Genomic DNA, 22565 nt, shown 5'->3' with positions numbered 1-22565 from the left:
GAAAGTGACTGCATTTCTGACCTAAAAACTGGAGAGGAAGAGAAAGTTCTAAGTGTGAGGCAGAAGTGAAAGCTGCAGGGAAAAGTTAGAAAAGATGACAGAAGAATTTTTCTATCATTTCTTCACCTCTTTCATTAGACTTCTTAGTGTGCAAGAACTAAGAACTCCAGGGCACAAAAATAGTTTCTGTAGAATCCAAAACTACTCAAAAAGGGGTCCTGTAAAGAAGCCCTATATACTCCACAAATTCATTTTGAGAAATCACATTTTCAAGGTTTGATATAGTAGCCAAAATAAACCATCAATAGACAGATGATCACATAGGAAAGAAAAATCTGCCTCAAGACATGTCTGAGACACTAAGAATGTGCCCTTAAGACAGGCAGAAACCAGGCTAATCTGAAACAGACAGAAGTTGAAAACATTTAATTAAAATATTTTATTTTGCTATGTAAAAGCCAAAAATTGTAACTGTTAAGTTTTATAGGGAGATATATCACAAGGGAGGGGAGGTTGCAGAAGGAACCCTATTTCCCCTTGGAGAAGAGGCAGCTGAGCTCTAGCACTCAAACTGCCTCCTCTGGCCCTGGGTATCCTCAGCATCCACGGTCACTCAACCCCAGAAGCCTGCTCGGACAGAGCAAGAAATTCCAGGAAAGAGTAATTCTGGGAAGCAAATTAAGCAAGTTAAGACACTTTGCAGGGGGAAAAGGAATCTCATTTTCTTCTCAGGTTTTCATATTTGAAATAGAATGGGAGAGAGAGGAGGGTGTGTGTTAAATTACCCTGTTTTTCAAGCTGTAAGAAATGAACTTGCAACACATAGGGCTATTCTTTTTAGACAGTTTATCAGAAAAAATAAAATGTTCTCATCACAAGTATCTTTCAGGTCTGTACTAAAATGTTATCATGACCTTCAAATTAAATATTCATTGCAAGAAAGGTGAATATTTCTGATATTTAAAGAACAGAACAAATAAAGTTGATTGTCTTGTTGAGCTCCTCTGTTAGGAAGGCCTTAAGTTGAAATCTATCTGTACCTTTCACCCACTGATGCTAGTTCTCTATTTTCCGAAGCAAACAGCAGAGAGTTCATGTCGGCTGTTTGGTCTTCTCAAGTTAAACATTTCCAGACCCTGTGAGGATACCTCCTATGACAGGATTGCCAGACCCCTCAACCTCCCCATGGACCGCTCTGGAAGTTGTCTAATTTGTCAACGTCTCTCTTTAAATGTGACAGTCAGAAATTGACACAATACTACAGATGTGGTTGATTAGAGCAGGGTACTATAAATTTTTGTGACATATGGACACTATACTACTACCAGAACCTAACTAATTTTTTTTCTTTTGCAACCATGTCATGTCACTGGTTCCTATTAACCTTTGTTTTCCTAAAGAACTGCCACCATACAAAGTCACCTCCCTACTTCCATACCAATGAATTATGATGCATTTACTACTATAAAATATTTTTTGCCTTCAGCATAGCATTGCAACCCATTTAAGAACTGTGTTAACTCTAAATTATTATCTAACAGCTATCCCTTTTCAATTCATCCATGGATTTTTAAAGCAAGCCTCCTAGATCTTCATCAAAGTCATTCCTACAAATGCTGAGGAAGAGAAAACTCAGGGCAAAGGCTTGTGATCCTTATACAGGGACAATTCCTGATCCAAACCCAAGAACCTATACACCTTGCCGGTGCTGGTTCAGTCTGCCTCCCGTGCACACAGCAATACCGCTAATTAATCTGCACACCACCTCATACATAAAAGCATCCTGCATCCTTGACAAATGCATCGCTGAAAGCAGGATTAACTTACCTTTCAAAACAAAGTGTAAGAAATCTACACATATTGAAATTATATAAAAATATGTATGTACATAGAATAAAGACTAGAAGGGATACAGCATCAATGGAAATGGTTGTTCCACTGTCAAGCTGTGGAAACCGGAGGTTTGTTTTTTACTTAATAGTGTCTTTAATACGGGGTTACATTGTTTACCAAATTTAAAACACTCGGAATTATGAAGAGAGGATTTGGCTTTCAAGAAATCCATATGAATGGATTTAAGAGCACTGAGACTCTATCTGATCCTACCAACCTGAAAACTTGAATCAGAAACATATTCACTTGAAAAGACTTGTTGATACCTAGAAACACTGGCTTTTTCTTCTTTATTATTTTTTCCTTGTACTATGACTTTAGGCTTAGGAGATAGCAGACTGGAGAACTGGATTCCAAAGTTTAGAAAAAGCCTGAATGGAGTGTGTATTAGTCTATGTATGCCCCTCATGTCTGTCTGTCTGTCTGTCTGTCTGTCTCTGCTGGTGAGGTTGAGAGGGATAGAAAGAAAACAGTTATCATACTGATATTTCTGTGAAGCTCTGGACTAAAATGGAGCAAAGTGTAAAAGCGATCTCCCCTCCAGTCCAAGAATTTCTAACGAACACTTAAACCCAAATTATCAATTCCCCTACGGTCACTTTTTTACACTGGGGTTAGGAAATAAGTGGAAGGGTGAGTTTTAAGGAAGGGATTCAGGTAGAGTATGGATAATTAGTAATAAAGAAAAAGGAAGAAGGTGACTGGGTATTTTGGAGAAAATATGATTCTGTAAATATTGCACTTATAAGAATCAGAAACAATCTAAATATTTGACTTTTAACAAATCAAGATTTCTCCACTGTGTCAATATTTGTGTACAGCATGATTTTCTCCAGTGGAAAGCTAGTGTTAGCAACTAGATACATGTTATCTTTATTTCTTTGAGGTTGTCTCTAACCCGTTTTTACTAGTGCTGTCCCTTATTTTCAATGTCTGTGAGACAAGTAAAAATTCCACTTTGCTTAGAAATGCAATTTGTCTACCATACTGTAAGTTAAGCAAAATACATGAAGCAAATCAACAGCTTTTAGATTTATGGCAAACTGTTGTAAAAATGGATAAAATGTTTAATACAAAGTTCACTTGCTGTTTGACAAGTGGAAATTCTACTTTGCTTAGAAATACATTTTCTCTACCATACTAGAACCTAAGCCGAATACAGGTGGTAAGTCAGCAGGTTGGTAAATCTATAAAAATTGCCATTATAAATGAATAAGGTGTCAAAATAGAAAGTCCAGTTATTATTTGACAACCGAAAATTTTACTTTGCTTAGAAATACATTTTCTCTACCATATTAGAAATTAAGCCAAATACATATGGTAAGTCAGCAGATTCATAGATCTGTAGCAAATTGTCACTAAAAATGGATAAAATGTCCAAATAGAAACTACAATTATTATTTTACAAGTGAAAATTCTAGTTTGCTTTGAAATAGTTTTTCTAACACCCTAGAACTTAAGCTAAATACATAAGGCAAATTCAACAGCTTTAAAAATACATGGCAAATTTTCATTAAATTGGTAAAATGTCCAAAGAGAAAGTCTAGTTATTATCTAACAAGTGAAAATGCCACTCTGTTTTGAAATACAATTTTCTTACCACACTAGAAATTAAATATAGATGTTACATCAACAGCTTCGTAGATCGAGAGCAAACACTCATAAAAATAGATAAAATGTCTAAATTCAAAGCCCAGTTATTATTTGATAAAATAAATAATACCCATTAACTTCTCTTTGCTGTATATGCAACTGTGTGCAAAACGGGCAGAAATAGTCAACACCAGGAATAAATATCGGAGAAAATCCAAAATTCACATAGATATTAAATATCAAAAAAATGTTTAAAGTTCTTATCTATTAATTTTGTTTTGTTTTGGTTTTGAAAGTTTTCGTTGTTCTAGACAACACAAAAATGTTACCTAAAGTATTGCTCTATTAATGTTATCTTTTAGTTTTATTTTTAATGTCGTTTTGTTTTTTGGGGTAACAAAAAGGTTTTATCTAAATTACTTGTTTACTGATGCTGTTTTTTTCCCTTAGAAAATTCTATTCCTAAGCCAAGTGAAAATATTTTCATATGTAGGGGAATAAAAAACCACAATATGTTAGAATGGTGAGATCAGAGAAAATTCTTCTCAGTTTTCTGGCTTTAAATATTTATGTACTAAGGTTATTCATTTAAAATTTTAATTAGATAAATTAATTAATATTATTTCCTTTAAAGAAAGCTCTGCAAACTTAATGTTATTTAACATTTAAAGGCTATTTGGAAAGAAAATAACTGAGGAGAATTAATTTGATCCTGTTTTTAACTTTTAGAAAGTATCTGCAATCCTATGAAAAAATATTTATTCTATAGCTACCTATATATGCATAGAGAATGTCTGAAAAAGCAGACTCTATAATGTTTACTGGCATTATTGCAGGGTGAGGAGGTTACAGGTGACCTTTTCTTCTTTACAGTTTTTTTAGTGTTTTCTCTCCTGAATTTTGTACAATGACTAGAAATTACTTTCAGTATGGTAAAATGCTAATTAAGGTTTTTAAAAAAGTACTGGTTAACATTTTGAAATGAAAAAATCAAATTGATTCAAACTTATTCAAACTTTTAAAGTCTTAAGATGGGTTTCTGAACTCGAAGTTTTCCTACTTTTCATCTATACTGATTTTTAATCTCAGCTTTTAGAAAAATAAAGTCTCAGTTAACAAGGTGAAGTAACTTTTGAATTTAAACAAACAAAACTCCTAAGAATTTGACTGTCAGCGGTCACCGGAACAGTACTCTACCAAGCATAAGGTATCCTGAAATTATTCTATCTTGCAGAATAGGGTGAACATCCTAAAGATTAAATTAAAAGGCATTTCTAAAAAGTATAATTGTGTTAATCCAACTTCCTAGGAAAATGCCTTTGTTAAAAAGCTGCACTTCATTCATTCATGTTCCTGATGGTGGATATTTTATCTCTAATCGAAAGTAAAATCTCAGTAAATGAGCTGCAGTTTTGTTTATTCCTAGAAAGACTCGCTTTTAAAGTGTGGTGCCTGCAACGTTGTAATGACAGTAAGTCAAATTCTTATTGATCCTCCAAGTATAAAATAATCTGTAGCTCTGTTACGAATGTGCTCAATTTTGCTCTTCAAATATGAAAGCGTTTCATCTGTGTTTCAGAAATCTAACTCAGCTGTAGACAATTTCGTTTTCCCTTTTAACTTAAACTTCTTTCACTAAGATCATCAACAGATTGTCAGTTTGCCAAGCGCCTAACACTGAGGCGCTCAGATGGGAATCCGCGTTAAGGTTTTATTTAGCGTCCTTCCTCATCACTATTTTAGAGTCTTATCAGTTACTGCAATTTTCCCTGACATTAAATATATATGTTCATAGTATAAATGCACGCAAATATTTGTGGCCGAATCTCGGCAACCCGTTGGAGAGGATTAAACGTGCGGTTGCCGTGACTAAACGCATTCATTCATCCTACAAGATTTAGGAAAACGTAACGTTGCAGGGGAAGCAAGGTCTCTGTGTAAACCTCGTAATTACCAACAAGAGTCCGTAGCTGGGAGCCTCTGAAGCCCGCCAAACACACTGGAGGCATCCACAGCTGTTTTAAATTGGTTTTCGTTTCTGGAAATAGCGCGCTTGGTGCGGCAGCATCTCTTGGCCTCCAGCCGGGGTTAACCCTGACCTGAACGCCCTGTTTGGCTCCCAGCATTTCATGATTCCGCTTCCCTGCTCCGTAAAACCTAAAAAAACCGAGATTTCCGCCACCGAAAAATGCACTTAGCAAGAGGGGGGAGTTCGCTGTTTTAAATGTCACATTTTTGTGTTCTCTATCACGATCAAGAAAAGGAGAAAAGATGTGTGTGTATCGGGGACGCAGCTTGACACCCATTTCCTTTGGCTCGCATCCCGGCCGCAGAGCCCAATCGCGGGGAAACGTCCCCCCCCTGAAAAATAGGCAACGACCCCCATCCGGCTCTTTGCCGCAGGGATCGAGAGAGCACTACCCTGGGGCTGGGCGGGAAGGGGGATGTTGGGAAAGGGAATTGGAGATGGAATTTCTGCGCCCGCAGAGCAGGGAGGGCCCGCGGGGGCGCGGGGAAAAAAGGCCAGGGGTCAAGCCTGGGGACAGATAAGCTGGGCCTGGGCCGGGAAAATGGGGTACAGGGCGTACTGAAGGAGGGTCGCGATGGGGTCTGGGGCAGAAAGAGGGGCCAGTGCCCAAGGCGCGCCCAGGCGCCCGGAACCCGAGCGGGGGAGGGGGAGGCGGCGGCCTGATGGCCCCGGGACCTCCGCGTCGCGCGCAGGCCACTAACCTGTCAGCAAGAATGTGCCAGTGGTCGCGGGGCTCATCCTGCGTGTCCCCCGACCCTGTCCCGTCCAAGCACAGGGGTCTCCCAGCTCCCACCACCGGGGTAATAGCATTCTCGGCCTGGCTAGGCCGTCCGTCCTCGATTCTACCCTCCCCTCCCTTTCTTCTTCCCTCCCAGCTTGGCCAGTTCAGCATCAGCATCCCGCACCCCCTCTGTAATCCCGTACTCCCTCTAGCGGCGGGCCACTGAAGCGTGGCCACCGCCCCCACCCCCATCCCCCCATCCCCTCCGCCCCCGCACGCCCCTCCGCCCCCTGGCCCGCAGAGCACGCTGGGATTTGGCGCCCCCCTTCTCTGTGCACCCTATATAAGGCTCGCAGTCTGCGCTCCCAGTACACGCGCTTCAACTTCTGTTGGTGTGTGTCGAAGAAACCTGACTGCGCCCTGAGGAGAACAGCGGAGAAGGTCCACCGAGCCTGGCGAAAGGTCCGCTGAGCGGGCTTGCGTCCGGAGCCACTCCGGGCTGCGGAGCACCCAGTGGAGACCGCGTCTGGCTCAGGTGTGGGACCCCGTCCTTCCTGTCTTCGCAGAGGAGTCCTCGCGTGGTGAGTATGCGGTGAGGACGTTTTTTTTTTTTAAAAGATCACGTTCGTTCCCCGTACTTATCAGGAGCTGCGGGAGATGGAGTAGCACCCCAGAATGTCTCCGCGCAAACCTTGTCACGCCTTCACTGGCTGTACCCCAAAACAAATGGGGAAACCAAGCCTTCAAGGCTTGGGTTTCCAGGACCAAGTCCAGATACGGGCTGTAGACTGAGATGAGCTGCGGACAGTGATGAGCTGCAGACCGACAGGAGCTACAGATCGATTTGCAATTTGCTCTTCAAATGCGCTACCAAGTGCCATGCGCTACAAACTGATAAGCGCTTCAAATGCGCTACAAACTGGCGCTTCAGATGTGCTGCAAGCACGCTTCACGCGGGCTACAAACTGATGGGCGTTACAACTGGCGCTTCACTGCGCTACGAAATTAATGGGCGCTTTATGTGCTACAAACTGATGGATGGGCGCTTCAGTGGCGCCACAATCCAGAACTAGGAGCAGTGATATAGGAGCTGCAGACGGAAAACTGAATTGCGCTTTATGCGCGCTGCACTATCTGAGCTGCAGGAGAGTAGCACTACAAAAAACGCTACAAAAATGATGCGATTAGCCAGCCCGAAAATAGCGCTTCATTGCGCTACGAGGCACACGAACTGCAGAGGTACATGAGCTGCGGAACAATTCACACCTAAAATGAGCTACAAAGTGGTTAGAGCTGCAGAGGTACAGGAGCTGCAGACCGTTTGCGCTACAAATAAAGCAGCTGTAGTGGGACACGCGCTGCGGAGTACAATTCCTCTGTCTTCTTGGAGCAGGACCCCACCCTTTCACCTTTTGGAATGGCTCCCACTCTATTTTTCTGCAGGACGGGTCTCTGCACGATGGTGCTGGTAGACAAAATGGAGCCCCGGGCGAAAATTAGTGTTTAACATTCTGCCCGCACCATTCCTGCTATAGCAGTGGAGTGGCTGGGGCGCTGATTCGAGTGGAAACCGGAATCTTTTGGTGATGGCAGAGTGGGCTGCCTGCCTAGTTGTGTTTGATTGAAGTGGCGGTGTAGTTGTGGTGGCGCGAATCAGGGTCCAGCAACAGTTTGTGGAAACTGTGGGTTTGCTGAGTATGGCGGCGCGGGGAGCGGGGGTTGGATCTGTGGGTGATTGCTCTTGCTGCATGAAATGAATCTGGCTTTGGTGGCTGGTGGGAGGGGTTTGGGAAGGGGGGCTACTGGGCGGGGGGCGTACATATACTCTGCAGCCCTGTAGCAGCCAGTCTCAGGCCTGCCCCGCCCATCCTCGCGTGTCTTCTCTGCAGCATCGGTCTGGAGCGTGCTTAGCGCCTCCTCCCACAGCGCCTCCTCAGAGCGCGCCTCCCCTGCAGCGCGCCTTCCCAGAGCGCGCCTTCTAAACCCAGCCTCCCCAGGCCCCTCCTCCCAGCGCCTTAGCGCCTGCCTGCCTAGGCCCCGCCTCTCGCTGGCCACCTCCTCTGAGGTGAGCTGCCGAGGCCCCACCTCTCCCAGGCCCGCTTTTTCTGAGGCGAGCCACCCAGGCCCCACCTCTCCCAGGCCCGCCTCCTCTGAGGTAAACTGCCCAGGCCCCACTATTCCTTGGCCGCCTCCTCTGAGGTAAACTGCCCAGGCCCCGCCTCTCTCGGGCCCACCTCTTCTGAGGTGAACTGCCCAGCCCCGCCTCTCCTGGCCTGCCTCCTCTGAGGTGAGCTGCCCAGATCCCGCCTCCCACAGGCCCGCCTTCTCTGAGGTGGCCTGCCCAGGCCCCGCCTCTCCAAAGCTTGGCCCCACCCTAAGCCTGCCTCCCTCAGAGCCGGCAGCGCACATGCGCAATGTGAACCCTCAGCCCCTCCCTTCAGGCCTATGTCCTCTGCGCCGGCGCACCTTCCTTGCCTAAGCCTGGCTGTACAGCCCCGCCCCCCTGCGGTTTCTCTGCTGTGTTGGTTTAGCTTTCTGGCTACTAGTGTCTAATAGATAGAATAATAAAACAATTAACAACCATAATAATTACACCTGGAATTTATGAGCCCTTTTAAAATGTGCTTTGCGGATATTCAATAAAATAATCCCACAATTTACACTCGTAGTAGTGACTTCTGAAGGGACCTTGTAAGCTGACATGGCTGGTGCCCCTAAAGGCAAGCTAGCCAAATGATTTTACCGCAAATGAAAAGCAAAACATTAACAACTTATTTTTAAAAACTTTAAAAATATTTTCACATTTAAGGTTTTTTTTAAGAGACACTAGTGGACCTTATGGAATCGGATGTTTTGCTGGATACAAAATTGGTGCTGCTGGTTTGGCCTCTGAGTAGGATGAGGCTTTTATTTGCGTACCTATGAGGCTGGAGTTTTTTCTTGGATCTCTAGGTGATTAATCCTAGCCTATTTGCCTATGTATAATAAATTGTGCCTGGCACATGGTAGGCATTCATTAAATATGTGTTAAATGACCAGAGTAAATTGGTTTATTCAGTGCCTTGCTTGGTGTGTGTAGATTTCTTCTGATTTGGTACTTTCCTATGGTGCTTTGCTGTCCTGGGTTGCCTTGTTTGCATTATCGCTCACATTTAACGAATTCAAAAAAAAAAAGTTACGTATTTTTAAACTCCAATAATATAAGCTGTAATTATAATACAAAACAACTAAATTAATTTTCATTATTCCAAATAATTAGCTTTTTTCATAAAAAGCTAGTTATTCCAAATACTAGCTTTTTTCATAAAAAGCTAGTTATTCCAAATACTAGCTTTTTTCATAAAAAGCTGGTTATTCCAAATAATTAGCTTTTTTCATAAAAAGCTGGTTATTCCAAATAATTAGCTTTTTTCATAAAAAGCTAGTTATTCCAAATAATTAGCTTTTTCATAAAAAGGTAGTTATTCCAAATAATTAGCTTTTTAAATAAAAAGCTGATTTTAATTTGGGGCAAGTGGATTATTAATGGTACATACTGGTATTATTTAAAGTTTGTGTAATATAACATAAAGTGGTTACATTACAAAATATAGATTGTTTCAGCTGGCATAATTAAACATCTATATACAACAAATTTATAACTGATTGCTAGTAAAAAGGACCATGTAAGATATGTCTTTCTAGCCGAATGAAGAAATTTTTAAACCTGGTTCCATATATTACAAATCAGGAGCCAAGACTTTGGTAAGAGGGAAATTGGGGACTTTGGTTCCCCAAAATCTCTGTCATGTACCCTCCTCCCCTCAACAAGTACACAATCTATGGAAAATTTGTGCTTATCATAATTACAGCTTTAAGTAATTCCCCCTCCTCTTTGGAAGTTGTATGTTTGCATATTAAAGAGGTTCAAAACAATGGTAAAATCATGCATATTAAGAGAATTCACATTTCATAAATAGTATATGATAGTACTTAAAAAATTGGACATTTGAAAATATGAAGCAAATAAGTGTTGCTTAATGAGGTGTCATTTCCTAATGAGATGTTTACATATGGTTTTTAGCTACTATTGCTCTTTGGTGTGTTTGGGGAATAGAAATTTTTCCAAGCTCTTGCAAAGCGTCAATAATTAACCAAATGTATTTAATTACTAAATAGACTAAAACTAAAATTATTATCATATAAAGATGGCATCTGTCCTAGGCAGCTTGACTTTATGCAGTGTGTCCTTCAGGTTTTCGGGAATGGAACCTCTTGACCCCTCCCCTCCAGTGCAGCCCCACTAAGGGGCAGTTTAAGGAGCCATACATAGTTCTATAATTCAAATCAAGTAAACATGCTCCTTGTCCCAGCTTAACTTGTGCTGCCTCAGTTGCTGTTTAAACATTTTTATATGTACTGTTAACCTGCCTGCCCATTACCCTATTACTTTAACAGATAAACTTCTGTTTTCTGGGCAGTTGTTTCTTTTAACATCCCACCCTAAACTTGCAAACCCTCATGTGAAGACCTCAGGCTTGTGTTTGGCAAAGGTCAGCAATCAAGCTAGTGACTTTGAAGGCTGAAGTAGGCCTTGAGTTTGTTTGGCCAACAGTACATTAAAAAACAAAAAAACAAAATGACTGGTGGCAGGGGGAGGACATGCACCCCTAAGTTCTATTGTTGCGGCCCTCCCATCTTAACTCTGGTCTCTTCACTTTTAAATTACCTTCCTTATATACCAAAGGTATTCGAATTTTTAACTCATTGATCTTTTGTCTCCCTAAACCATATAGTAATTATTTGCTAATTTCCTAATGTATTGTTATTTCTGTCGCATCATTGTTTTTTGCAGATAATAAAACTATCAGACCTGGGCTTCAATAAAGCCCCCCTTAGTGGCTGTGATTGACAAGTGGTCAGGCTGCACCAGGCCATGCTGTGAATGCTCTTGGCACCTTCATTACCTTACTTATCCTTACTAGTTGTTTGTTTGTTAATGGGACATTAAAATTCCTAATTCAATAAGTAAAAATTGCATTATGTTGTGATGTTATATTGTCAGGGTCACCAATACAATTGTCTTTAAGGAGTTGGAAATGATACTGAATGTCACAGGTTATGATGTGTTTATTGTGTTTTCTGATTTTTTCTAAACTTGAATATTTTATATTTTATCTTGAATTTCAATTATATGTTGTTTTTGTAGCATAAGTTACTAATGTAATTAAGTAGTGGGGTTAAAACTATTAAAATGTCACACTACTCCCTGTCTCTTAAAGACCCTGCTTGCTGTATAGCCACTCCTTGGAGAGGCTACACCAACTGCAAAGGACACAGGGAAAGTATATGTGGGTAGTGACATTGGGGCACAGGAGGTACCTAAAGGGTTAGGAGTAGAGGAGGAAGGAGCATTTCTTTACAGCCAGGTACTGGGCATCATGTTTAATTACTACATCTTTTTTTTTTCTTCCATTTACCCTATTGGTGGAAAATAGTAACTATTTTCTAATTACCAACTATTTCTCTAATTACCAACTACGTATCCTCTTTTTGGCCTTATTCTATGTAATTTATTTGGCATCCACTTTTGCAGGTAAATCACATAGTGAGTGTCCAGAGCAGACCAAGTTATGTTTTTAAACTTTTGTTTGTTTAAAAAGTTTTACAAATTTTTTAAACTTTCTTGAAAAGTTTTAAACTTTTTAAAACTTTTTTTAAACTTTTACATATTATGTTTTAAACTTTTTATATGTTTATATCTTCTAAATATGGGACTTGATTATTAATAAAATTTAAAATAATTAAATTATTCTAAATGCATTTAACCATATTTTCAGGAAATACACAGGCAGACACTGTGTTAGGTCCTGTGATTTATTGTCATTGCACTCATAATTAAAATGCTTAAATACACACTCTACCCCCACCTCTCCATATACATCCACTCACCTCATAGGATTGTGGCTCTGTCCCACCTTAACATTAAAAACCTTTGTTTGGGGCTGTGCCGACAAATCTTGATTAAAAACTATGGATTGCAAACTGGTAACCTGCAGACAAATAAGGCCTTGAATTTGTTTGACTAACACAGTATTTTTTAAAAACTAAATATCTTTAGGTGGGAAATGCATGCCCATGTTGCTATAGTTGCAACCTCTCCCTGTATTAATCCCACTCTCTTTTGCAGATAGTTACCTTTCTATTTTCTAATTAATAATTTTGTTAATATCAGCTAACCGTTATTGAATACTCACTGTGTAATTTACCTGCACTATTTAATTAAGTCCTCATAATTAGTTTGAGGTATATTATTATTGGGCTTCTTTGAATGTCTCATTTTATAGCTTTTCCTAGGAGGCATCAATTAGTATTTCTTGAATGACTGCATAATGACAAGGGAAACTGATATATATATGTTGCTGCTCAGTACCATTTCTGTCCCATAGAGAATTTTATTTGGGGATTTAAATTATGGTCAGAAAAGTAATTTAGGCAGTCCTGTGGTTTCTGTGGTGGTGATTGTTTGATTTGATAATCAGTTACCTTCTCTGTGGCAGTAGAACAGGATTGTGACAGTTGGCCAGGGTATCCCCCCACCCACAGGGCTGATGAATACATGCATTGTGATTTTAATACTCTCCTCTTGTTTTTATGAGTTTCTATCAGTTGTAGTATTGACTATTTTTGGCCTAGCTTCTCTGATAACAAAAGTTATTATTTTGGCTTTAATTTGCATAATTGATTTGGTATCCGTGTTTGCCTTGAAGTTTCTTGCTCTGTTTCAATAGAAAACTGCTTGTTTAGAGGGATTTAACATTCTCTTATAGTTTATAAAGGTAAGCATGCTGTTGATAATGTATTGTTGAATCATAATGAACAGGTGGTCTTTGAGAAGGGCAAGGTCATTTGAACATCAAAAAGTAGTTTGCTTTTTGTATGGTGCTGATTAATAACCTCTTTTTGAGAGTTTGTGTTTTTTTTTGTTTGTTTGCTAATTATTAAAGTAAGCACATAGAGCAAGGGATAATTTAAATATCAAATATCAAATCCTTTGTGTTTACATTTTGCTGCTTTGAAGGTATAAGTTGGATTTATACATTTATCTTTATTTACAGAAATAAGCGCATTTTGAAAACAAAAAAAAGAAGGAGTGGAAGAGGGGGCCAGGATCCAGGCCTCCATCCCCACAGAAGTGAAGTTACAGCTGGGAGGTCTCCTCCCACCCCAACCGTCACCCTGGGTCCCGACTGCCCACCTCCTCCTCCTCCCCCTCCCCCCAACAACAACAACAACAACAACTCCAAGCACACCGGCCATAAGAGTGCGTGTGTCCCCAACATGACCGAACGAAGGAGAGATGAGCTCTCTGAAGAGATCAACAACTTAAGAGAGAAGGTCATCAAGCAGTCTGAGGAGAACAACAACCTGCAGAACCAGGTGCAGAAGCTCACAGAGGAGAACACCACCCTTCGAGAGCAAGTGGAACCCACCCCAGAGGATGAGGATGATGACATCGAGCTCCGAGGTGCTGCAGCAGCTGCTGCCCCACCCCCTCCAATAGAGGAAGAGTGCCCAGAAGACCTCCCAGAGAAGTTCGATGGCAACCCAGACATGCTGGCTCCTTTTATGTCCCAGTGCCAGGTCTTCATGGAAAAGAGCACCAGAGATTTCTCAGTTGATCGTGTCCGTGTCTGCTTCGTGACAAGCATGATGACCGGCCGTGCTGCTCGTTGGGCCTCAGCGAAGCTGGAGCGCTCTCACTACCTGATGCACAACTACCCGGCTTTCATGATGGAAATGAAGCATGTCTTTGAAGACCCTCAGAGGCGAGAGGCTGCCAAACGCAAGATCAGACGACTGCGCCAAGGTATGGGGTCTGTCATCGACTACTCCAATGCTTTCCAGATGATTGCCCAGGACCTGGATTGGAACGAACCTGCGCTGATTGACCAGTACCACGAGGGCCTCAGTGACCACATTCAGGAGGAGCTCTCCCACCTCGAGGTCGCAAAGTCGCTGTCTGCTCTGATAGGGCAGTGCATTCACATTGAGAGAAGGCTGGCCAGGGCTGCTGCAGCTCGCAAGCCACGCTCACCACCCCGGGCGCTGGTGTTGCCTCACATTGCAAACCACCACCAGGTAGATCCAACTGAGCCAGTGGGAGGTGCCCGCATGCGCCTGACCCAGGAAGAAAAAGAAAGACGCAGAAAGCTGAACCTCTGCCTCTACTGTGGAACAGGAGGTCACTACGCTGACAACTGTCCTGCCAAGGCCTCGAAGGCTTCGCCGGCGGGAAACTCCCCGGCCCCGCTGTAGAGGGACCTTCAGCGACCGGGCCAGAAATAATAAGGTCCCCACAAGATGATGCCTCATCTCCACACTTGCAAGTGATGCTCCAGATTCATCTTCCGGGCAGACACACCCTGTTTGTCCGAGCCATGATTGATTCTGGTGCTTCTGGCAACTTCATTGATCACGAATACGTTGCTCAAAATGGAATTCCTCTAAGAATCAAGGACTGGCCAATACTTGTGGAAGCAATTGATGGGCGCCCCATAGCATCGGGCCCAGTTGTCCACGAAACTCATGACCTGATAGTTGACCTGGGAGATCACCGTGAGGTGCTGTCATTTGATGTGACTCAGTCTCCATTCTTCCCTGTCGTCCTGGGGGTTCGCTGGCTGAGCACACATGATCCCAACATCACCTGGAGCACTCGATCTATCGTCTTTGATTCTGAATACTGCCGCTATCACTGCCGGATGTATTCTCCAATACCACCTTCGCTCCCACCACCAGCACCACAACCACCACTCTATTATCCAGTAGATGGATACAGAGTTTACCAACCAGTGAGGTATTACTATGTCCAGAATGTGTACACTCCAGTAGATGAGCATGTCTACCCAGATCACCGCCTGGTTGACCCTCACATAGAAATGATACCTGGAGCACACAGTATTCCTAGTGGACATGTGTACTCACTGTCTGAATCTGATATGGCAGCTCTTCGAGATTTTGTGGCAAGAAATGTAAAGGATGGGCTAATTACTCCAACAGTTGCACCTAATGGAGCCCAAATTCTCCAAGTGAAGAGGGGGTGGAAACTGCAAGTTTCTTATGATTGCCGAGCTCCAAACAATATTACTATCCAGAATCAGTATCCTCGCCTATCTATTCCAAATTTAGAAGACCAAGCGCACCTGGCAACGTACACTGAATTTGTACCTCAAATACCTGGATACCAAACATACCCCACATATGCCGCGTACCCGACCTACCCAGTAGGATTCGCCTGGTACCCAGTGGGACGAGACGGACAAGGAAGATCACTGTATGTACCTGTTATGATCACTTGGAATCCACACTGGTACCGCCAGCCTCCGGTACCACAGTACCCGCCGCCACAGCCGCCGCCTCCACCACCACCGCCGCCACCGCCTCCATCTTACAGTACCCTGTAAATACTTGTCATGTCCTTCAGGATCTCTGCCCTCAAAATTTATTCCTGTTCAGCTTCTCAATCAGTGACTGTGTGCTAAATTTTAGGCTACTGTATCTTCAAGCCACCTGAGGCACATCCTCTCTGAAATGGCTACAGAAGGTCAGGGCCACCCTGGACTGGCACACATCCTAAAGCACCAAAAGACCTTCAACATTTTCTGAGAGCAACAGAGTATTTGCCAACAAATTATCTCTCAGTTTTCCACCTTGACTGCCAATCTAACTAAAATAATAAGTTTACTTTCCAGCCAGTCCTGGAAGTCTGGGTTTTACTCTATCATCACCTAAATTATAGGCTGCCAAATTTCTTGTTTAACATTTACAGAGAAGCTGATACAAATGCAGGAAATGCTGATTTCTTCATGGAGGGGGAGATGAGGAGGAGGAGGCGGAGGAGGACATGACTTTTCTTGCAGTTTCGGTACTCTCTTTACATCACTAGAGGACCGAGGCTGTATTAAGGAAGCCAAAACTATTGGTGCAGTGTGGAAAGGCTTCCGTGATCATCCTGCTGTACCCTTAGAAACTTCACCGTCTTCAAACTCCATTTCCACGGTTCCGTTAATTCTCAAGGATCAGCAACTCAACTGGTTCTCCCAGGAGCAGGCAAAACCCTTGCTACATAAAACACCTCAGGCCTGAAAAGAAAGTGCTCTCTCAGATGGACTCTTGTATGTTGAGTGTGCCTTCACATCGTGGTGCAAATCACATGTACCCAAGGACTCTGGCTTTGACACACACATTACCATCATCATGCCATAATGGCTTCCACAAAGCATTAAATCTGATAACCAGAGATTACTGATGGCTCCAGGGGTGTTAGATGTTTGTGAAATGTGACCACCTCTCAATCACCTTCGAAGGCTAAAGAGTGGCAGATCAAAAGGACTCCAAAACCCCTTACCCACCTCTTAAGAGACTTGTCCTGGTACTTCAGAAAGAATTTTCATGAGTGTTGTTAATTGGCTGGAAAAGCACCAGCTGACGTTTTGGAAGCATCTATCCATGTATCTGCCTCCATATGCATCTGGGCATTCCATCTTCAGTCCCTTCATTAGACTGTAGTGTTAGGATGCATGGAGAGAGGGGAAATGATTTAGCACCCAGATTCACACTCCTATCTTTGAACAAGAGGAATTAGGGCTCTGGACACTGTCTTGAGAGTGTGGACTTCCTTAGTGAGCTCCACATTACCTGATGGTAACCACTTTAAAAGGATCAGAATCCACATAATGAAAAGGGTTGCTCTAGAGGATGGAGCTGATGTGAAGCTGCCAGTGGATGAAAAGCCTCAGAAAGCAACTCAAAGGACTCAAAACATCGGACAACACAAGAGTTTTCTTCAGCCCAGTGACACCTCTGGTGTCCCCTGGATGTTTTGTGCTAACCTGGGACTGCCTGACTTACTTTAGCCTGGTTCCTTGCTACTCCTTTGAACTGTTTTATCTAATGTCTCTTTTTCTTTTTAATTCTTTACTACTGCCATTGACCCTGCTGCAGAATTTGTGTCATTTTCCTGCCTGGTTGCTGAGACTCCATCTTTGCTACACAGATATGTAAGAGGCAGGCTTCAATTGCCAAAACACAGTTTTGAGCAGTAGAAAACAACATGGTGTGTATCTCAAATTGCCTGACATGAAGAGGAGTCTGACGGTGAAGTTTCACTTTTCATCAGCATCATCTTTCACATGCTCATAATCACCTACCCTTATTCTTGCATGTTTAAATACTTAAAACTTTTGGTGTGATTTTTAGTGTAAGTGTTTTGAAGTGGTGACTAGGCTTTCAGAAATGTCCATTGAATTACAAAGTACTACCCAGTTCTTATTGTTAGAGTTAAACTAAGTAAAAATGATAAGTAACATAGTGTAAAATATTTCTTTACTGTGAACTTCTTACAACACTGTGAATGAGCGGCTCCTCAGAACTGGAGTATTTGTATAATAGTTCATCCTGTTCATCTTCAATTTTAACATCATATATGATTTCAATTCTATCTAATTGGCTTTTAAAAATCACACAAAAGGATATAAAATTTCAAAAGAGAAACCTAATTGGCTATTTAATCCAAACAATTTTTTTTCCTTCAATGGAATTAGAAAGCTTGTCAATCACTCATGTGTTTTAGAGTAATTACTTTTAAAATGGTGCATTTGTGCTTCTGAACTATTTTGAAGCGTCACTTCTGTTTACCTCAAGTATCAATTCATCTCCATACATTTGAATTCAAGTTGTTTTGTGTCAAATTTACAGTTGTCAATTGATTTTCAAGCTGCAGGGTGCCTAGAAATGGGCCATTGCCTGTAGCCCTGGCATGTGCACACAGACATTTGCCACCACTGCAAGCAAAAGTCTGGAGAAGTTGGCCGACGACAAGAATGATCGGGGGAGTATGCGTATGCTGGTGTGGGTTAACAAACAACTCAGAAAGTCCCTGACCCACATTTGGTTGTGATTTTACTAAAACTTGTGATTAACTTTTTGGCAGTGTGTACTATGCTCTATTGCTATATATGCTATCTATAAATGCAGATGTTAAGGATAAGTAATTCTGAATTTATTATGCTGTAGTATTGAAGTTTAGTTAAGTTTCCTTTCACTCAATTGATTTATTGTTAATCAAATTTATGTTAATTAGATTCTTTAAAATTTTTTTTTGGCATTTTCCAACAAAAAATGCCTTTATTCATAAGAAAGCAAAAAAATCAATGGAATTTGACCTGTAAAGAAGTTAGAAAGGGAGCAAAATATAAAAACATAAAGGAGATAGATAAATTATTAAGCAAAATCAATAGTCGAGTCTTTGAGACAAACTGGCAAAATTAATTAATTGACTTTTGGCCCAAATTTGCATTGTTAATTAAATCAAAAAGGAAGAAGATCTAAGAGCTCCCATTGATAGGCAAGCCTAGAGAGAACTAGCTAAATTTATCATGCTAGGATATTGAAACAGAGAAAGTTTGCATACATTTATGAAGGGTCAATTTAGTTTGGACATGAGGTATTTGTCTTAGTGGAAAGAAGCAGTGTTAGTCTGATTGAGTTGTGAAGTAATACAGTGAACTTGCAGGTGCATGAAATAAGAGGGGCACATCTATATGGTGGAGTCTGGAATTCTGTTTAAGTTTGCAGGTACCTCTTGGACTTCTGAATTGATCCGGTTGTCATCCACCACAGACATCTTACATCAAATACAGACAGTTCCAAGATTGACAACAGAGAACACCCTGCTGGAAAGACCTGGGCAGAAATGGAGAGCCCTAAGGGAACCATGCTACATTTTCATCTAAAGAGAGAACACACATCTGATGAGATGAAAATTCTTTGTTGTTTTAGATTGTAGAATGTTATTGAATTGGTCTGTGGAAAATTGCATTGCTTTTATTTCTTTGTGTAATCAGTTTAAGTAATAGGGGATATATAATCATAAGCATTTTAGGGTGGGAGGGATATTAAGTAATTTTAACTGGGTGGGGTTATTTAGAATGTTAGAATAATATTATGTATTAGATATTGCTATAAGTGAACATGTGTACCTGTGAACCTTTGCCCTGTAATTGCTATCCTTAAAGATTTCAAATAAACTCGGAGGGAACTGCAGGGGGACCAACTTATTTAGAGCGAATTGGGCAAGGATAAAAACCCTAGTGGGATAAAGTTCAAAGGTTATTAGATAAACAATTTAATAGAGGATGAGTGCCCTTTGAGAAATTATTGCTAGATTGAAATTGTCAATGATGGATGGTATATTTTCATGGAAGTTATAAAAGTGATAAATAAAAACCCTTGCTTTCACCCCTGTGAGTAGCCCTCCTTCTACCACTGAACCCCATTACCCTTACCCCTCCTTCAAACTTTATTGCTGTATTCTCTTCACTCTATATTGCTCTCTATTTACTAATACTGCATTGCTGTTACAATAAAATTTCAATAAAGATTTAGTGGTTAAGTGCAAACTGTGTCCTGATCATTTCAGCGTCTATCAGCATCAAGAGAATGGAGTAGGGTAGGGTGGGGAAGACTGAGAGAGTAGGCAGGGTGGGAGAAGCTAAGAGTGGGGACAGCAGAATAGGGTGGGGCTGTGGGAAGGATGGGTTTGTGAGGAGGTAGGGTGGTGGGAGATAGAAGGTGGGTAGGGTAGGGATGGAAATGAGTTTGGGATAGTGGGATGGTGGTATGAAAGAACATTGATCGCAACCCAGTATCAATTACATAGCCAGAATACTCCAGGAAATCAGTTATTCCAGCTGCAAAAGCTTAACATATAAAATAAAGATACACAATTAATATAGCAACTCTGGTGATATATCACAAACTTTAACATCAGTTTCACTTTAAATACTTGAGATTCATTAATAGAAAATTATGAAGTATTAGGACACAGAAGAAGACAAAAATGCAGTACGGAGGTGTGGGAAATTAACATACAGATTTATACCAATTAACACTAAAACAATATAATCAGAGTGACAGTGAAATTTATCTAAGGAAAAAGTGGCAAATGGGGTTCACAAGGCATTCATCCTATCAGATTTTAAAACATGATGACCCCAATCAGAGTTGTAGAATAATAGGTTGCATATAGAAAACCTGAAAAAGGGACTCTTAGTGGGCTAGTTTCAAAGGGCTGTTGGGTTCACATGACATGACAGTCATATAAATATGACTGTTTATTGGGAAGATGGTGACTAAAAGGAAAAATCTAGAACTCATGAAAACACACAATTAATAACTGTCTCCCCTCCGAAGCAGGGTACCAGAGTAGCTGTCCATCAAGTAGAGCTCACAAACGCCAATAGTGTGCAGGGTGGTTGGTGGAATTGAAGAAATTGGGAGTGAGGGTTCTCGGCCAAGAACTGAGTTATCAAGTACCTGCCTGGGGAGTTACTTACAATTTAACATGATGCAAAAGTGATTAGCCAAATCACATTGAAAGAAAATGGAAGCATCTTTTTCATCCCTATTTGTTACACCTAGATTCCTCCCCATCTGGGTCCCACTTCTTTCAACAATCCACGTGATTAAACAAAAACAAAAAAAAAGGTGCTCAGCCTCAAGTTTATATTAAGTTGTATATGTTATATTACTTAATATGTTAATATAACTTAATTTATACAGCTGTATGACAAAGCTAGTCCAGAACATTAAACTTATTTTACATAAAAATTGCAATATTTTTTGATACCTTTTATGAAATGAATAAAGAATTCCTCTTATCTAGTGTAGTGGATGCTAGCAATCAAAACAACTAATTACAGTCCAAACAATTAGAATCAAAAAAATGGTTTAGAATGATGGCCACACTTTGTTAACTTAAAACACAAATATACATTCATTAGGTCAATCTTAATAGAGGTCCCTGTTCCACTGACTGGAGCTCTGAGTTGCATTTTTGAATAAATTAAATCAGCAGCACAAAATGTTACACAACAATGGGAAAATAAATAACTTTTAAAAATATAAAGATAATTAAATATTCATGAGGATAAGAATTACTTTTGATCCATACCTCAAAAAATACACTAATGAATTGCATAAATTCAAGGACTATGAGAAGGAAGAAGAACTTATTTGTATGAGGAGGATAAACTAATAAATCTAAGATGAATTAAGTTCATAAAGCTAACACGCACAACAGAATGGAAACACTTGGTACATACCTATAAAATATTTGATAGCTAATTTATTACCCAAACCACCTCATATTTTCCTGGAAAAATTAAGTAAACACCCAATCCCCACCCTTTCATCCTTATCCTCAGGCTCCACATCTACAGATTCAAACAATTTCAGATGGAAAATATTCAGGAAAAATAAAGAAACAATACAATAAAAAAATAAACGATACAACTATTTAAATCAAATTTACATTGTATTAGGTATTACAAGTAATCTAGAGATTAAAGTGTACAGGAGAGTATGCATAAGTTGTATGCATATACTATGGATTTTATATGAGACTTTAGCATCTTCAGATTTTACTATGGAGGAACTGGAACCTATTCACTTCATACACCAAGGGACGACTATTTGGAAAAGATTCTGGATGGATGGATGGATGGATAAATAAGAGAGAGAGTGTGTGTGTGATATGTTCAATAATAATTTATTGATTTCTTTCATTGTTCAAGCCAGTAGGCTAGGTCTAGGGGAACACAACTCAGGGTACAGACCTTGGACTGAGACACCTAATGCAGTTGAAGGGCGAGCACCCAAGGGTTCTCTAGCTAGGTGTCTTAGTCTATTTTTGTTTTATAAAAGAATACCTGAGACTGAGTAATCAATAAAGATAAGTGGTTTACTATGCTCACAGTTCTGCAGGCTGACAAGTTCAAGGACATGGTCCTGGCTTCTGGCAAGGACTTTCAAGCTTTGTCATAACATGACTGAGAAGGTCAAAGGGGAAGCAGACATATGCAAATGGAAAAATCTGAGGGGCATCCTGGCTTTATAACAACCCAGTCTTGAGGAAACTAATCCATTCACTACCTCAAGAACAGCACCAAGCCATTCATGAGGCATCTGCCCCCATATCCCAAACACCTCCTACTCGCTCCGCACCCGCCAACACTGCCACATTAGGTATCAAATTTCAACATGAGTTTTGGTAAGAACAAACCATATCCAAATAATAGCACCTGCTCTTAGACACCATAGCTGTCCAAGTCATTTATGAGTAGACACCATTTAATCATCATTTAATGCAGACAAAGGATATTCAACATTTAAGGTTTTTTCTAGAATACACGAAATTTCTTAAATATTTATTTTTACTCACAATTTTCAATTGAGGATTAGAAATAATAAAGAGAAATGATTCCTTCTTCCCAAATTGACTTCCCG

General features: G+C 40.8%; 2 protein-coding genes across 6 annotated transcripts in view; one reads left to right on the top strand and one right to left on the bottom strand.

Moving 5' to 3' along the window:
* Window positions 1-6398, bottom strand: part of SGCE (sarcoglycan epsilon) — a 70245-nt gene extending 63847 nt beyond the window's left edge. For 3 of the 5 annotated variants that reach the window (XM_012450792.3, XM_012450794.2, XM_012450795.2), the window contains exon 1: window positions 6217-6397. In XM_012450792.3, the coding sequence (XP_012306215.1) occupies window positions 6217-6325 (109 nt within the window). In that variant the 5' untranslated portion in view covers window positions 6326-6397. Of the gene's footprint in view, window positions 1-6216 lie in introns of all 5 variants that reach the window. The other 2 variants (XM_012450790.2, XM_012450791.2) reach the window with 1 other exon arrangement.
* Window positions 6399-6600: 202 nt separating this feature from the next.
* PEG10 (paternally expressed 10) lies at window positions 6601-19678 on the top strand. Its single transcript, XM_012450789.2, is given in 3 exon segments — window positions 6601-6828; window positions 13334-14505; window positions 14508-19678. Coding segments are annotated over 3 exon segments (2352 nt in total). The 5' UTR covers window positions 6601-6823; the 3' UTR covers window positions 15683-19678.
* Window positions 19679-22565: the final 2887 nt, after the last annotated feature.

The sequence above is a fragment of the Aotus nancymaae genome, unplaced genomic scaffold (genome assembly GCF_030222135.1).
Source record: "Aotus nancymaae isolate 86718 unplaced genomic scaffold, 86718_ANA_hifiasm-v0.15.2.pri h1tg000025l, whole genome shotgun sequence".
Classification (NCBI taxonomy): domain Eukaryota; kingdom Metazoa; phylum Chordata; class Mammalia; order Primates; family Aotidae; genus Aotus; species Aotus nancymaae.
Note: the sequence above shows the minus strand (reverse complement) of the source record. Positions and strands in the feature narration are given on the sequence as shown.